Source organism: Simochromis diagramma, unplaced genomic scaffold (genome assembly GCF_900408965.1).
Source record: "Simochromis diagramma unplaced genomic scaffold, fSimDia1.1 OVJJ01000165.1, whole genome shotgun sequence".
Classification (NCBI taxonomy): Eukaryota; Metazoa; Chordata; class Actinopteri; order Cichliformes; family Cichlidae; genus Simochromis; species Simochromis diagramma.
Genome location: NW_024387467.1, coordinates 1,288,305 through 1,305,409, shown reverse-complemented (window position 1 = coordinate 1,305,409; position 17,105 = coordinate 1,288,305). Strand labels below are relative to the sequence as shown.

The 17,105-nt window shown below is 44.0% G+C and overlaps 2 protein-coding genes across 3 annotated transcripts; one reads left to right on the top strand and one right to left on the bottom strand.

The window, feature by feature from the left end:
* Positions 1–4,978: 4,978 nt before the first annotated feature.
* Positions 4,979–12,121, bottom strand: LOC120723401 (rho GTPase-activating protein 1-like). The gene is made up of 5 exons (XM_040014833.1): positions 12,007–12,121; positions 6,463–6,664; positions 6,183–6,281; positions 5,998–6,085; positions 4,979–5,018 (listed from the first exon to the last, which is right to left on the bottom strand). The coding sequence occupies exons 2-5, from the start codon at positions 6,584–6,586 to the stop codon at positions 4,979–4,981; spliced, it is 351 nt and encodes a 116-aa protein (XP_039870767.1). The 5' UTR covers positions 6,587–6,664; positions 12,007–12,121.
* Positions 12,122–12,928: 807 nt separating this feature from the next.
* On the top strand, positions 12,929–16,193 carry LOC120723405 (ADP-ribosylation factor-like protein 6-interacting protein 6). 2 transcript variants are annotated; one of them, XM_040014838.1, is made up of 5 exons: positions 12,929–13,329; positions 13,461–13,590; positions 14,212–14,265; positions 14,779–14,911; positions 15,644–16,193. In XM_040014838.1, the coding sequence occupies exons 1-5, from the start codon at positions 13,321–13,323 to the stop codon at positions 15,735–15,737; spliced, it is 420 nt and encodes a 139-aa protein (XP_039870772.1). In that variant the 5' UTR covers positions 12,929–13,320; the 3' UTR covers positions 15,738–16,193. The 2 variants fall into 2 exon arrangements, with proteins under 2 accessions (XP_039870772.1, XP_039870771.1); XM_040014837.1 differs by having other exon boundaries at positions 13,443–13,590.
* Positions 16,194–17,105: the final 912 nt, after the last annotated feature.

Genomic DNA, 17,105 nt, shown 5'->3' with positions numbered 1-17,105 from the left:
GTCCTGGAGTCTAAGGAGCTTGGAAAGAAAAGCGTCTGGACTTCTCTGAGTTGTTTGAAGACGTTTCACCTCTCATCTGAGAGCTTCTTCAGCGAGGAGACAAAGAAAGACCGCGCAACAACACTTTCATCCCCTATGTAGCCGGTGTATCAGAGAAACTCAGGAGATTTTCTCCCAGCATGACATCCCGGTGCTTCAGACCCAGCAACACACTCAGACACAAACTGGTTCATCACAAAGACAAAACGCCAAAACACAAACTTAACAACGTGGTGTTTGCTGTACCGTGCCGCGAGGAATGCCCAGACCTCTACAGAGAGACCAAACAGCCACTTCACAAGCGCATGGCACACATAGAAGGGTCCAGCTGCATCTAAAGGTCAAAGGTCACTCTTTGAGGATGCCAATGTTCACATTTTGGACAGAGAGGACAGATGGTTTGAAAGAGGAGTGAAGAAGCATCTATCCACTGTGAGCGCCATCTTTGAACAGAGGCGGGGCTTACGACACCAACGCCATCTATAATCCAGTTTTGAGTTCCCTCCCCAGACGCCTTAACGCCCACTCACATCCTGGCCATCTGTCCTCAGGAAATCACATGATAGGGCGGGGCCAGGTTTCACAATGAGCTCATCTGAAACTCTGGCTGATTGGGACCCACACCCAGTTTCACACCTTGGCTCAGGCGATTAGGGATCATCAGGGGGTCCTTTTGTCCCTCTGTTGGGGGAAACTCCCCACTAGGTTTATATCTGGGACTCTCCACCATTTGATTAGAACTGAAGAAGCTTCTCGGATGAGAGGTGAAACGTCTTCAAGCAACTTAAAGAAGTCCAGACGCTTTTCTTTGCAAGCCCTTAGACTACGATGGCACTGGATGACATGAGAACCTTCACAGACACATGTTCGGGAGTCTTGGACCGATCGGTGGAGAGTCCGTCTCCGATTGCGCTCGGCTGCCGGGCAGAGCCTTCTGCTCAGAGTGCCGCCTGGGAGACCAGTTATGAAGCCCAGCAAAGAGGAAGATCGCAGAAATGACAGCAAAGTAGGCACCGTAGATGAAGAACTAAGGAAGGAAACAAAGAAGTTATCACATCTACATTGTGGAAGCTAAATAAGCACAACACAGTTCTACATTTGTTATTACTTCCTCACCTGAGTGAAGACTTTAAGGCCCAGACAGAGGAGTCCACCACCACCAGGTGAGGCGAGACTGCAGCAGCAGAGCCACAAAGGTGTTCACTCCAAACACCAGCGCATACCGCTGCCTGTTCAGGCTGCCACAACCTGATACCTGAGGGAACAGATGGTTTGAACAGACAAGCAGTCGCAGCTGTGAGCAGTAACAGGAAGTCAGATGGAGAACCGTCTCCTCGTGTTTGCACACATGCACTTCTACAGTCAGCAGTGCTCCAACGCCTTTCAGCCTTCCCACTGTCGCCAAAGTGCTGCTCATAGGGGGTCATATGATTGTTGGGTTTTTCTCTGTATCTATGCGCCTTGAGGCGACTTTTGTTGTGATTTGGCGCTATATACAGTGGGGCAAAAAAGTATTTAGTCAGCCACCGATTGTGCAAGTTCCCCCACCTAAAATGATGACAGAGGTCAGTAATTTGCACCAGAGGTACACTTCAACTGTGAGAGACAGAATGTGAAAAAAAAATCCATGAACACATGGTAGGATTTGTAAAGAATTTATTCGTAAATCAGGGTGGAAAATAGTATTTGGTCACCTCAAACATGGAAATCTCTGGCTCTCACAGACCTGTAACGTCTTCTGTAAGAAGCTTTTCTGTCCCCCACTCGTTACCTGTATGAATGGCACCTGTTTGAACTCATCATCTGTATAAAAGACACCTGTCCACAGCCTCAAACAGTCAGACTCCAAACTCCGCCATGGCCAAGACCAAAGAGCTTTCGAAGGACACCAGGAAAAGTATTGTAGACCTGCACCAGACTGGGAAGAGTGAATCTACAATAGGCAAGCAGCTTGGTGTGAAAAAATCAACTGTGGGAGCAATCATCAGAAAATGGAAGACATACAAGACCACTGATAATCTCCCTCGATCTGGGGCTCCACGCAGGATCTCATCCCGTGGGGTCAAAGTGATCATGAGAACGGTGAGCAAAGATCCCAGAACCACACGGGGGGACCTGGTGAATGACCTGCAGAGAGCTGGGACCAAAGTAACAAAGGTCACCATCAGTAACACACTACAACGGCAGGGAATCAAATCCCACAGTGCCAGACGTGTTCCACTGCTGAAGCCAGTGCATGTCCAGGCCCGTCTGAATTTGCCAGAGAGCACATGGATGATACAAGCAGAGGATTGGGAGAAATGTCATTTGGTCAGATGAAACCAAAGTAGAACTTTTTGGTATAAACTCAACTCGTCGTGTTTGGAGGAAGAAGAATACTGAGTTGCATCCCAAGAACACCATACCTACTGTGAAGCATGGGGGTGGAAACATCATGCTATGGGGCTGTTTTTCTGCCAAGGGGACAGGACGACTGATCCGTGTTAAGGACAGAATGAATGGGGCCATGTATCGTGAGATTTTGAGCCAAAACCTCCTTCCATCAGTGAGAACTTTGAAGATGAACGAGGCTGGGTCTTCCAACATGACAATGATCCAAAACACACCGCCCGGGCAACAAAGGAGTGGCTCCGTAAGAAGCATTTGAAAGTCCTGGAGTGGCCTAGCCAGTCTCCAGACCTCAACCCCATAGAAAATCTGTGGCGGGAGTTGAAAGTCCGTGTTGCTCGGCGACAGCCCCAAAACATCACTGCTCTCGAGAAGATCTGCATGGAGGAATGGGCCAAAATACCAGCTACTGTGTGTGCAAACCTGGTAAAGACCTATAGTAAACGTTTGACCTCTGTTATTGCCAACAAAGGTTATGCTACAAAGTATTGAGTTGTATTTTTGTTATTGACCAAATACTTATTTTCCACCCTGATTTACGAATAAATTCTTTACAAATCCTACCATGTGGATTCATGGATTTTTTTTTCACATTCTGTCTCTCACAGTTGAAGTGTACCTCTGGTGCAAATTACTGACCTCTGTCATCATTTTAGGTGGGGGAACTTGCACAATCGGTGGCTGACTAAATACTTTTTTGCCCCACTGTAAATAAAATTGAATTGAATTGATGTGACACTACTGTACTGTACTGTACTGTGCTGTGCTTACTGAGGGAACATATGCTCATCAGCATTTAGCATTAGTGGAGTCTGTGTTTACCCACAATCCACAGGAGTAATGCTGGAGTACATAATGCTGTGTGGTACCCATGGCTGCCCGTTAGGCAGATTATATTAGCAGCATCTGACCCGACATATAAAAAAATCCTAGAAAATGTCATAAAATCAATGAGGGATTAAAAATCTGACTGACATCAAAAGTTGCACTTTAAAACTGGTTGCTCCAAGTACAGACGGCTTTTCCATCATAGCAAGGATAACACTAAGTTCAAGTACTGGGTCACCCTCTCTGAACCTTTGAAGTCAGGCGTTTGAAGTCTCACAGCTATAGCTGCATAAAATCGAGCCGTAACCACGTGTTATAACCGTGCATCTGTCAAAGAGTGGGCCGTACTGTAACAGGCGCCACAGCTGCAACGATCAGTCGTCACATTTCTCCCTATATCAACAGGAAGTGGATCACAGAGTGACGCAGGCCCCACCCACCCCCCTATTCAGTTTTATTTATACAGCACCAAATCCCAACAGTCGCCTCGCTTTGTAACAAAATCAGCACAAAACGGTGTGTATGTGCACGGGGGCTGCGCATAATGGTCCTTTAAAAATCCCTGAAACCAGAAACTAACCTTATAATTGGTTTGAAGAGGATCAGCAGAGTCTTGATGAACATGGTGGGATGGACGATGTACAGGGCCTTGATGTTCTTCTTGTACCTGCAAAACATCACATGTTCTTCACAAGGTTGTTGCTAACACACGTTTTGAATACAACGATTACAAGAGCATACACAGAACGTGACAGCATCTGTGGAATCTGCTGTCCACAGGTTACACAGGCAAACCAGCACTGCTGAGGGGCTGAATCTGTGCTGCCAGCGATGAGCTGGTGAAAATAATGCGAGGACATGTAACTGGAGACCTGCTTTTATCTTTTATCAGCCAAACTGAATGGCTGTGTGGGTGTGCTCGCCGCTGCTGTGCAAAGTGCAAAATTACTGGGTGAAAGTGATTATTAAAGACAAAAGCAGGGCTCAGCTCCTTCGCTTATTTTGAATAGTGGGAAACATGGCTGAAGCCATCCGCACGTTACTGTAACTGTGCAGTTTATGAAACACTGCACACAGTATTTGTTTCCACGCATTCAAGAGAAAAACCAGTACCATATCAGTGGATTGCACACTGTTGCACCTCTGCTTAAATTAACAGAAGTGAGGGGAAAACAAACAGTCAGAGCTTCTCACGTGTTGCAGTACGGCTCCTTTCTCCTCGACTCGTCCTGTCTGTACTTCCTCTGTGGACTAAGGTGCTCACAGGAAGTACAGAGAAATTACTCTCTTACAAAAATTCGACTCCCTGTTTTTCTTCATTTTGTTTCTGTTCAAAGAGGAGAACGCTGGCACAAGTTTAACCTTAGTAACATTTAAAAAGAAAATAAAGGTTTTTATGCAAAGTCATGATGTTTAAAACATCCAGTGTTGGAAGTGGACGGTGGCCAGTCTGAAGGCTTTGGGATAAGTTTACCCTGGTGTGGAATTTTGATGCATCCGGTACAGGCAGAGGTTAGTCTGCAGAAGCCATTGATCAGGTTAATAAATGCAAAGAGCAGCAGTAGGACCAGCTGTAAACAGGCATAATATGATAAGTGAGATGTGCAGTGATGTGTTGGAGATTACTTTCTGTCAAACTCCTGTATATGCATCCCGCACCCCAGCTGAGGGAAGGTTTGTTTTCACTGGTCAGCCCGTTGGGTGAAAGTAGATCAGAGTTTAGTCACTCTCCACATAACTGATCCAGGGTTCCTTTGAGATACCTGAAAAACCTGAGCAAGTCTTTGTAAACGCAGAAATATCTTTACCTGCTCACATAACTTTGTTGGTTAGTAAACTACTGCACCTGAGGGATTCGCATCAACTATTTCATACAGAATGAAAGAGTGAATCTCTTCACGCTGTCCCTAACAGGAAGGGAGCCTTCACAACATTTTCTAAAAACTGCAGCCTTACGTTCACCGCATCACTCGTTACACCCAAACACAGCAAAGATAGGACACAGCCGTGCCTTCTCCATTCATTCCAATCATGATTATCTGGGCAGTGGGAATACACCACTTCATACATGATTACTCCCCGACTGTGGAAACATCAGGCAGTTATTACAGTCTTTTAAAAGAACCCTTTAAAACATATTTTTTCAAGACCAACAATCATCTCCATCACAGTCTGCTCTTTGTAAAAGCAAAACCCAGTCTGTCAGCAGGAAGGCGAGAGTGGGAGGGCAGACCAGGTCAGGCACTCGTAAACCTCAGAGGCCCCACAGTGGACAGCTACAGGTAGACACAATGGTGACCACCGACCAACACTTCCAGCACCACTGACACTCTGACTGCTCAGCCACGGCTTCGAATGCTGGCTCTGCGGATCCTTCAGCAGCAGCTGTCGGTATTTGGGACTAATCTTCTCTCAGTGTCACTGATGCAAATCTTGTTCTTGTACTTAACATTAATGGGTCGCATTTATACGGCGCTTTTCAAGAACCTCAAAGCGCTGTACAATTGCCACTATTCATTCACTCTCACATTCACACACAGGTGGAGGCAGCTACACTTCCTGTCTTTAGATACAGCGGGATGACCAAAGACCAGCATCTACACATCAGAGCCATTTGGCTTAGCTAACATCAGCTGGTGAGTCTACAACTCCCACTAAAGTGTCTGTGAATCCCACTTCTCCTTACATCGTGTCACATGACAAAAACGCTGGCAAGCCTAAAAGTTTGTGGTTACTACTTACATCAGCAGCTTATGATGGTCCAGCTGGTGCTGCGGAGGCATCCTGCAGGCATTAAACACGATCACCTTCCTGCCAAAGTTGTCATCACCTACGGACGCAGACATGGACTCGCGTTACTTCCACTACAAGATTTTACTTTTCAAAACATATATTTCCAGACTGAAAGCTGTGACTGAAGAACCGACCGGCCACTTCGATGATCTGATGTCTGGCAATGTCATAGAAAGGGTGGTCCCAGGGCAGGTGTGGAGAGCTGGCGTCAAACTGCTGGGAAACATCTGTCTCTGAAACCACACACACAGTAATACAAGACAACATCACAGCATTACATCACCATGAAGTCCTTCATATGTAAATGTGTTTGTATGTAACCATTTTAAGATTAACCCCAGCCGGTCAGAGCTCTTACAATCCTTCGTTTGAAACATGGCATCATGAGCAGGTGTGGACAGACATCCCTCTCACCTGACTTGCTGAGGAAAGACTCGTCAGCGGGCCACTGCTGGTCCTCTATGGTAGTCAGCTTCAGCTGTCCTAGCTGCGCCGTTGCAGAGTCGTCGCCCACATCTACCAGCAGTTCTGAAGACATCGCACACACGTGCGCTCTCACATACACACAGACGGCACAGCGATGTCTTTGTTCAGCTCACTCAAACATACGCACAAGCTGCAAGAGACAAAAACGCTTCAGGTCAGCACGTCTCAGCCAAACTGTGTTTGAACCTGATGCTGTGACATTATATAAAACAGACCCAGATCAAATCAAACATTTCTGCACAACTGAAGCAACATGAAGTCACATCCGTGAAGTTTCTAAGAAACACGAGACATTTGAACTTCCACAGAATACGCTGTCCCTTTATCACACTCACTGTCACCCAACTCGACTGAGGTTAAAAGATGAAAGAATGAAATGCATTAGTGATTGATGCTGCTGCAGTGGGTGACATGCTGCATCAGCACCATCTAAATAACATCAGACAACAGCAGTAATCTTCAGGCTAATGCTGCGCGATCCCTTTCTCACAGCCTCTAATTATTCCGGTCACACCTCCATAAATAAACAGTGTGCACAGTTACACAGAACATCTTAGCGATGCTGAGGTGGTCGTACAGTTTCCTTTGGCTTATTAGATCGCTTCGGCCAAGTGACGTTAACCAAGGACAAACCGTAAGCAAAGACTACTATAGATCTGCACATGCAGAGTAAACACAACTAACTTCTTCAGCCCTATAGAAACATACCACAAACTGCAGCATGACGAATGCATGAAAGACAAGAAAAACGACATAATGTGTGCTGACATGAATCGCCCAACTCGTCTGAGCTGACGATGGACAAGAATGTACAGCATCCTGTGCAGGAAGACACTAAACTCACCAACACCTGCATTATATCAGGAGAAATGCATCTCACAATGTGTGAGTTTCACCTCACGCAACCAATGAATGAAGTACTTTCGATTTTGCATCTTGATAAATAAATACAAGGTGAAAAAACAACTTGTTTGTTCTGCAAAGATGAAGTTACAGGTAGCTGTGGCAGAGTGTAAAGACGAAAGCAGCGCTGATATGATTTCATTTTGTGTAAAGCTTTGGTACTTTTTTACTTCCAGGAGGTGCACTGAGTTTAGCTGGCGAGCTTGTCCAGGGTGTACCCCCGATCCTCTCGCCATGGTAACTGAGGTGGGCTCCAGATGTTTTATTCATATAAATAAAACATCCGCTGGCATATTGACTGATGCACGAACCTCTCCCAGTGACAGCTCCCACAGCTGAAGGAGATGTTAATGAGAAAAATAGACCACTCACCACAGGTACGTGATACAAAGAGCCTGTGGGATTTTATTGTCACTGGTGTGCCAACCCTCAGTGGATTTTTGTTACTCTGAGTAGTTTTAGTTCAAGAAAATGAAGACACCTTTTCCCCCCTCGGAGCTTTGGCCATGCTCCAGGTGGTGACTTACCATCAGTTTCCTGCATGCTTTCTGTTTCTGGAGCTATGGATCTGTGTACAAGAACAGTATCAGGGACACATTTTTGAGATTTTTTAAAATTCTGTTTTATTTCTTTTTCTAACCTTCATTTCACCAGGAAGTAAAACTCTGGAAGCTGAGATTCTCTTCTGAGAGAGTTTCGTAGTGTGGCTAGGGTTAACCCAGCAGGCAGTTTCACTGGTGACAAACCAGAAAAGCTCAGGCCTGAACCCGAGTAACCAGTGAGCCTCACAGGAAGCAGCTTTTTGCTGAATGTCCTGAACATCATTTGCTGAGTTTTCTTCTCAAGCAAGAAGAAAGCAATGAAAAGAATAACTGACGCTGAACAGTGGCCTGAGATGTGCAGCAGCAGAGAGACTGATTAGTCTCGGAGTGCCACCACAGTTTGGTCCTGCTTTTTGTTTTTTTAGCTTCAGCAAACAGGAAAAAAGCTTTATATCTGATATATCTGAAGAAAGGATTCATCGGTCTGATGACTTTCAAATGGAGCTCCAACAATAAGGTTCAAACACAGCATGAGCCACTTCCTCAGTTTAATGACTGCATCACTCCTCTCCTCTTATTAACTGCCCATATTTGCTACATGCTTCCTTTTTATCTACCATCCCCCACCCATTTACTCCACTCTTACTCTCATGCCCACACATGTACACACACACAGCTGTGATGTTATGCTAGCTGACAGCATGTAGCTTTAAATAAATATCGCTACTAACCAGCAGACACAGTCGGCCAATTGCTGCAGCCAAACACACACACTGACAAACTGAGTGAAAAGCAACTGTTTGCACACTATCTGCATGTCAGTCAGTAACCATGCAGCTGTCGGGGAGGATGTTGGTTAACATTTATGATGATGTGAACAGTAACAGGTTCCTCATTTCCTCTCTCTTCATTCAGTTCCTAAACTGAACAGACCAATGGAGGTCACAGCAGTGGGTCAGGGGCACAAACCCTGACTGTGAGTTTATTTCTATGACAAAGTTTCACACGTTACATTCATACTGAAACAGGTAAGCTCGCTCCAGGCACTTCAGGTCTGACAGCTCTGGATTCAAAATGTTTACTTTCGTGGCATTCAGTCCTATTGTCTGCACTGGATGATCTGTTGCTATTTGCCTAATTTATTGAGCCTATTTGGCTTTTTGGTTTTTTAAGTTGAGAAGCACTGAAAAGATGTAATGCTAAAGTTTCAGGATCATCACTCTGATGGTGGAGGAGACGCCCATGTTTAAATAGTCAAGAGGTCAGGAGAAGAGGAACCAGAACGCAAGCATGCAGAGTTTCACTGGGAGACAACCGAGAGGACTGCAAGGACTACGGTTTGTGAGCAGGGTATAAGGGTTATCCTTGAAAGCTGATTTCCACCTCTCTGCTCAGTTAAAGTAGCTTTCTTTGCGTTGCTTGGTTTTTTTAACCAGATAGTTGCATCCTTAGTGTCGACAAGGTTAGTTCACGATTGGATCTGATAGGGCATGGGTGTCAAACGCAAGTCCTAGAGGGCTGGTTGTCCTGAAACGTTTAAATATTCCACTGCTGCAAACACAACTGAGAAAGAGTAGTAGGTCATTAGCAGAACTACTAGCTATAGAAGGTTACGGTGACTCTGTAACCTTTGATCTCTTTGACACACATGTTACAAATGATGAGACAATGTTGAATCTTGTGTATCTTGCCCATGCAGTGCATCCAGCCACAACAACCATGGTATGCATGGATGGCATTGTTTGTGGATCGTGCTGCACTAACCCACATTGTGTGCATGCGCGCGCACACACACCACACACACACACACACATCACTATACACACACACATATATACACAGAAAAAGCCACTTTGTGTACATATGAGCATCTACAGAAGCCATCCAGCGAGCACAGCACCCTGCCCCCTCTATTCCTCTTCTCTCTCAGCACTGCAGAGCAGCTGAGGAGGGCAGTTTAGTCAAAGCCTGCTCCAGGGGCTCAGGAAATGATTCCTAGCAAAGCTCTAGTGCAGAAAAAAGCCATGGAGTGACACAGTATTATTACTGAGCATTTCTACATGTGAAACACTGCTCTACTTATTTTATGCTTTTATGGCATTTCAGCTTCAGTAGTCTAAATACTACCAAAGGGTTCATCCCTAACAGCAGCATGCACCATCAAATATGCAAAAGAAAAAACATAATACTGGCAGGTACATGCAAGCAGCAGCAACATTCACTCTCTCCATTTCTCCCACACACACACGTACCTGCAGTAACATTTCTGCACCACAACACACTCCACAGTTTTCTAATGCCGACCAGAGACTGACACTGAGCTTAAACTCCAATCACCTCTAGCTGGGGAAGTTCATTTTATGTTTTTTTAACCTGAGGGACGCCACAAAAAGAAGAAGAACCTGAACAATGGGAACCAAAAATCCCACAAAAAAGCAACCACTGTTTCTGACATGACATATGTGTAAGGAACAGCTCATTTCATCTTCCTGCATGCAACTCACTGATGTTTGAAATCACTGCTACAGCTTTCATTTCAACGCAGCTTTCGCCCCAGTCTTCTTGGTAGGTTACATTTATTTATAGAAATGTATTTTAAGATCTTTATACTTTAGAGGCCTTTTCAGGCATGATCACCTAACACTGCTGGCTGCTTGAAGTCAAAATGATGACACTGGGCAATTCAGGCAAGGGTCACTTTTTACATTCAGGTTTGGTAAATATCACAGCCGTAGAGTTGCTGTGACAAAGGGCATGAGGCTGAACTTTGCAGCTAGTAATAATAATATAACTGAGGCCACAACTATACTTAAAAACATTCGGTGGCTGAACGTTGTAAAACTGTATGTGTTCTGTTCTGTTAATGTGACTGCACACAAGTACCAGACCAATCAGTGTTATCAGGTCAGCATAGGAGCAGTGCCTCCAGAGTTTTTAAGGAAATCACCTCGATGCTTTTCAGATATGAAGCACGCAGTCAGGCTGGTGTCCCGGGTTGTTCAAAGTACTGAGGTTACTTTAATATTTCTAAAATCCTTTCTAACGCCCAGAGATGATCCAATCCAAATAATTAGCTCAACCGGAGGGAAGAAAGGCACAACTATAAAAGGACTGTTGGCTTATCCTGTCACAAGACAGCAGAACGCGTCATTTTTTGATCACCTCTATTTTAAACAGAATAGTTTCGCATTTTGTTTGCCATTCAGAACCTCCGCCTGCCACCAGGGCAGTTTACTGCATAGGGTGTAGCTCACAGACACCATCAGCCTGATTCTGTAACCTCTGCGTCAGTATGAAACTACACCCAGAGGCTGTCTCATTATTTTCAATGTCTACTGTAAAGTTTTCCAGTAAAATCCAATCATAACCGATAAACTACAAAATACAGTGTAGTGTGTAAGTGGAAGGGCCATCACTGCAAGCTATGAACACACTGATGCACTACCATAACATGATAATGTGTGGTATATGCACATTTTCGAAGTGAGACGTCATCTTTGGGGAAATGCTACGAATGATTTTGGGGGAAGGAGAGAAGAGCATTAAACCCGAACGGAGTTTGGCGGGCTGAGCAGACACCTTCACTGCTGGCAGTCCAGCGATAAAAGCAACAAGTGAGCAGCTGACCTCTTTTACTTTTACCAAACAGCTCAGCGGGAGAAACATTTCAGTGTCAGTAGCTGCGGATTCAGAAAAGCTGAACAGGCTAACGCAGCCACACTCGCTGGTCATTATCACACAGCGAAACGCATTAGCAAACCGCCTAGCAAGCTGGCTCGGCTGCATTCACCATATTCGGCACACGGATGCACATAAGCAGCCTTTCATACGCTGTGAGGCTTCAGTAACTGAAACGACGCTTAGCTGGGCTAAACCAGAACACCGCAGTGTTAACAAATGACCTCATCACAACAAATTAGCCCCACAACACCCGACTAACAGCGCACGAGCATCACAGCGCGTGAGCCCCGCGTGCTTCTAACATGTTCAGTTTCTACCAAACACAGCATCATGAAATTTGTTTTACCGTAATAATCCAGCTGCTCTCTTACAACCGATTCACTTTGTGGCGTCTGAAGTCAACGTAGACCGTTGTCAGCAACAACCCTGCGTCAGCACCTCTTCCGGTTTGTTGTTTTCAAAATAAAGCTATCAATTCAGTGTTTGTTTACTATACCTGTCAAAATAAAAGTGCTAAAAAAAAGAAAGCGTCCCCGTGGTGTTTTAGTAAAAGGCCTGAGTCGCCACAGGCGGACTCAGGCCTTTTACTAAAATATGACATGCTGATTCTATTGTGTCTATCTATATCTATTATTCTAATGATAATATTCTATTTTACACACCGACCAATGGCGTGAACTGTAACTAATCCCTGCGATGCCGCTCAGCCAATTAAATAATTTATTCAGAGCGCGTGAGAAAACAAAATTGTGGGAGGAGACAGAAGAGGTAGCTGAGATAGCTCAAAGTACACAGTACAAAAGTACAGTACAAAAAAATCATAAAAAGGTACCTTTTTATGATTTTTTTAAATTAATTTAAAAAATATTACTGTTTTAATTAAGTACTTTATTTAAAGACAACTAATTCAACAGTTCTTTTATTATTTTTGAAAGCATACTTGAAACAAGAGCATCCAATCATTACTGTTATTAATATTATAATAGAGTACCTTTCAGACCATTATGAAAATGATTAACGGTGTTGCTGTGGACTCACGGATACAACTGTGCGGCTACTTCAAAATATACTGCTTATGATGCATGAGGAGCTTTATAATCTCTGGGACATTTGTTTGAGGAAACTCTATTTAATAAAAGAGAAAGCATTCGGTTTAGAATAAAAATATTAAAATGTTGATTGTTGGAGCAATTCAACAGATAAAACAGGCCAACACGTATCAACATACAATCAGTGCAGATCAATGACTTTCGGCGCTTTCTACAGTCACTGGTGCAGATTAATATCAGCCAATCAATCATACAAATTTCCATCCATTCTCTTCCGCTTATCCAGTTCAGGTTCGCCGGTGGGCTGGGGCCTATCCCAGCTGTCTTAGGAGAGGCTCACACAAAATCTTTGTGAAGAGTGAAACAAGGTAAACTGCTCTTTCTGCCTGATACTTTACCATAACTGAATTTAAAAGAAACATATATAAAAAAATATTTAAAAGACTGTAAGTGGCCTAGCTAAGCTTGTTTCCACATATTTAACTGTGGCAGTTTAAACTACACCAACGGAATCCCCTCGGGGACAATTTTGTGTGCGGAAGCGAAAAGTTCAAACATGTAATCAGCAGTTCCTGGTACAAGTTAAAAGCAGTCGGGTCGTCACTGTGAGCATGTCATCGGTCTGTATATTCACAGACTGTCCCTCTGTGTATAAGAACGCTTCGTTCTGCTGAGCGCGGCTGTGAAAAGGTTTGATTTGCAGACGTTTTCATTTGTTCATTGGCGTGAGCAGCGTTACATGTTCGGACAGGAGCCCGCCAGGAGCGCGAGGGGGAACGGCCCCAAACCATGGCCCGTGGTCGCGCTGTCGGTGCTGGGCTCGGCCGGAGCAGTGGCCGCGGTCGGGTTTCTCTGCGCCCTCATCTACCCCATACTCAAAGGTAAGCGCGCGGCCCTGTACCGCACGCGCAAATCAGGATCAGATCAGTGGGATCAGAAAAGGAAAAAAACAGTTTTTACTGTAGGATGATCAGTCAGTCCAAAGGCATATTTACAATACAGTCATCACCAGCGAATGCTTTTGTACAAAGTATTTAATTTTTCATTATTACACATGATAATGAATAAATGCACATCTGTGGATGATTTCTTTGCATGTGTGGACTGGATGGGTTGTTGCCGACAGCTGGTGAGAATCTCATGTCAGTAACACCTTATAACACCTTATATCACTAAAGCACTTCTGGATGGATGCAAACTGCATTTCGTTGCCCTGTACCTGTGCATGTGCAATGACAATAAAGTTGAATTCTATTCTATTCTATTCTAACATGTTAAGAAATATATTTACTTAGAAAACTGCTGACATGTCAAATATTTATTATATCATTATAATATATTAAATTATATATGTGTATTGTATATATATATATATATATATATATATATATATATAACTTGTTTTTATTTCCGAGCTCTGTTAAAGTGCTCGTCTGGCACAGGACCAGATGGGATCTGGCTTTTTAACAAGTGTTGGTCAGCATAAGTTGTGATTGTTTCAGAGCTGCGGGCAGAGAGGGTGACAGGAGAGGATGGCACTGAGGAGAAGATGCTCGGTAAGTATAAGCTCTGTATTTACTGCTCCGTCCAGATACTTGTGTTCACCATCATGCTCGGTTTACACTGTCTTTGGTTCCATGTGCAGCACATATACTTAGAGAAAGCTCTAATACCATGTTTCAACATTTCTGAAAAGTACTGTACAAAGTAACAGGTGTAAATATCTGAGGGCTGCAGCTTTCATTACTTATTATTCTGCAAAATCTTAGAAACGAATCTTTACTAAAGTAACAAAAGAGATCCACATAACAACAACTTTGCCATAGACATGTTTATTTAGACTGTGGGTCACCTGCTGTCCAAAAGTTCTGTGTTTCTGTAAATATTCTTTTTATTGTAACACCAAAACAAAAACATGTTTTATCAGTACGGAGTGGAAGCAGTCAAACTCAGTGTGACAAGGACGATGCTGTTGCTACAACAGTGGTTTCTCCCTTATTGTGTAAAACAAGGGAAGAGATCCAGACTGTAGAAACTGTAAACCCTGATCCTGCACTGTGTGTAATCAGGCTTCTGGAGTCTCCTGGTCCTGTCAGTATTAGTAGGATGCATCTGCTGCGTCTTCTCGTGGATGCTCACCTACCTTGACTCGTTCCAGCCTGGTATGGATTTCCCGACACTGCGGACAGTGGCCCACGTCAGGTAACACGCTGGGATACGCTTTGTATGAGCAGAAGAATCAGGAATTCTCCCTTATAATGCTGATTTCTTACACGTTTTTTCTCTTCTGTTCTTCACATCAAACAAATTTGAATATTACACAAAGAAAACCTGAGTAAATACCAGCTGCAGTTTTCATTTATTAAGACAATCTATCCTAATCTACCTGGTCCCTGAACTCTTCTAAAGTAACTGGCCCTTGTTCCAGCATGAACAGCCTGTTTAAGGCCAAACAGTCTCAATCTGGTTTCAGTCTGGACTTTGACTGGGTCACTGCCAAACCTTCATTTATTTATTGAGCCATTCAGAGGTGGACTTGCTGCTGTTTTTGGGGACTTCACAGTCCAACAGATGCATTCGAGAGGAACCTGGGGTTCAGTATTTCGCCCGAGATATTTCACACGTAGATCTAAACAGTGAGGAATCAAACCACCAACCTCCTGAGTTACAGACACCCGCTGTTCCCGAAGCAGCGAGCCTTTGTGTTCTTTCGTCCCCTTAATGAATGAAATAATGATTTAAAACCTGCATTTGTATTTATTCGATTGGCTATTTAAGAAACATTTAAGTCTAACAAATATGAAAAAAAGGGAAATACTTTTATACTCTATATTATACTTAAATGTACAGTACTGTAAGACAGTTTTACAGTACTGTACATTTAATTTCGTGATATTAAAATAACACTAATCAATAATATCTCTCTTCTTCTAGAGACGCTTCTGACCGTGGCTTCCACGTGGGATATGGAGTTGCTGTTCTTAATGGCATCATGGCCATGCTCACCATCATCTGGAGTCTCTGCTGACACACACACACACACACACACACACACACACACACACACACACACACACACACACACACACACACACACACACACACACACACACACACAGTCATCCAAGCCCAGGGAATTAACCACAGTAGTTTTAATGTGCTGTTATTGCTGCTAAAACGTGATCACACAGCTGTGCACTAACTGAAGACACCTTCTGTAAACACTGGTGATGAAGCTGCAGCTTTCACACACAGCCTGTGTTTACCTGCAGGTGGATGGACACAGCAGCTTCCAGGCTGCAGCCCTGGATTAAAGCTCTGTATGTGGGGCTGTGAGCAGTTCAAACTCTGACACACTGCATGTCTTCAGATGAGACTGTGAACAGTTGATTAACCACCCAAACAGGAACGTTACATGCTCAGGTCTAACATGGCAGCTTTGGTCAAATTTGAAAAAAGAATTAAACTTCTTACTGCTGATGAATTGTTTTCGTCTTTATTTCCCCGGGTCGGCTCGCTTCACCCGAAGGCTGAACAAAGCTTTGAAAGTTGTTGAACAATTCTTCAATGTCTTTAAAAAGCTTTAAAGAGTTTTAATTGCATTAACAATTTATAGCAAAGTGCATTCTGCAGTTTTAATATGTAATAAGATTTGTGTTTAAATGCCAAACTCTCATCTTATCAGATTAAACTCAGTGGCCTTTCCACTTGTAAATGCTTTGCTAGATTAAAGGTTTTGGGACATGTTAATAATGATCAGCTTGTGAAGAAAGTGTAAGTTTGCACATTTTCCCACCAGTGGGTCAGGGACCTATAGAACTTTATATGTGGTTTTTATGTTCTAGCTGAAGTGTGTTAATAAACGGAGCTTATGAATGCTTTCATATTATTTACATTTTCATGGTATGGGACGATGATCTGATCATCTGACCACCACCAAAGATCCAAAGAGCCATTTAGATGGCCCCTGTGACAGATTTGTCACTCAGAGCTCCACCACTGAGTCTAGGGAGGGTGCCTGATGACCTGGTGCAGCCTGAACAAACAACATGGGCCCAGCTTCCTGTGGGCTCTCCAAGCGTCAGATGGGCTGTCGAGGGCAGAAGCAGCCCGATGCACTGGTGCTGAGGCCGGCCACTGGGGCGCAGAAACTCAGATGTTTGAAAGAGCCTGAGTGTGAGGTCGATGTAGTCACAACAGATGATTCATCCATCAGATTCCCAGAGGGAGAACACGCCTTCACTGCTCTGGAGTCTAGTGGCGGCGTGCTTTACACCGCTACATCTGATGCTTTGCATTGGGCTTGGTGATGTCAGGCTGGGATGAAGCACCAGTTTCATCTGAAGGCCACATGAAGTTTGGAGGTCTGTACTGAAAGTTGGCCACTAAGTACTTC

Excerpts from the sequence above, each read along its gene's own strand:
- LOC120723401 (XM_040014833.1), bottom strand. The coding sequence starts at position 6,586 with ATGTCTTCAGAACTGCTGGTAGATGTGGGCGACGACTCTGCAACGGCG. Across the intron at positions 6,086-6,182 it reads TCAGATCATCGAAGTGGCCG|GTGATGACAACTTTGGCAGG; the intron begins GTCGGTTCTTCA and ends CTGCGTCCGTAG. Across the intron at positions 5,019-5,997 it reads GACCATCATAAGCTGCTGAT|GTATCTCAAAGGAACCCTGG; the intron begins GTAAGTAGTAAC and ends CAGGTTTTTCAG.
- LOC120723405 (XM_040014837.1), top strand. Across the intron at positions 13,591-14,211 it reads CATCTACCCCATACTCAAAG|AGCTGCGGGCAGAGAGGGTG; the intron begins GTAAGCGCGCGG and ends TGATTGTTTCAG. Across the intron at positions 14,266-14,778 it reads CACTGAGGAGAAGATGCTCG|GCTTCTGGAGTCTCCTGGTC; the intron begins GTAAGTATAAGC and ends GTGTGTAATCAG.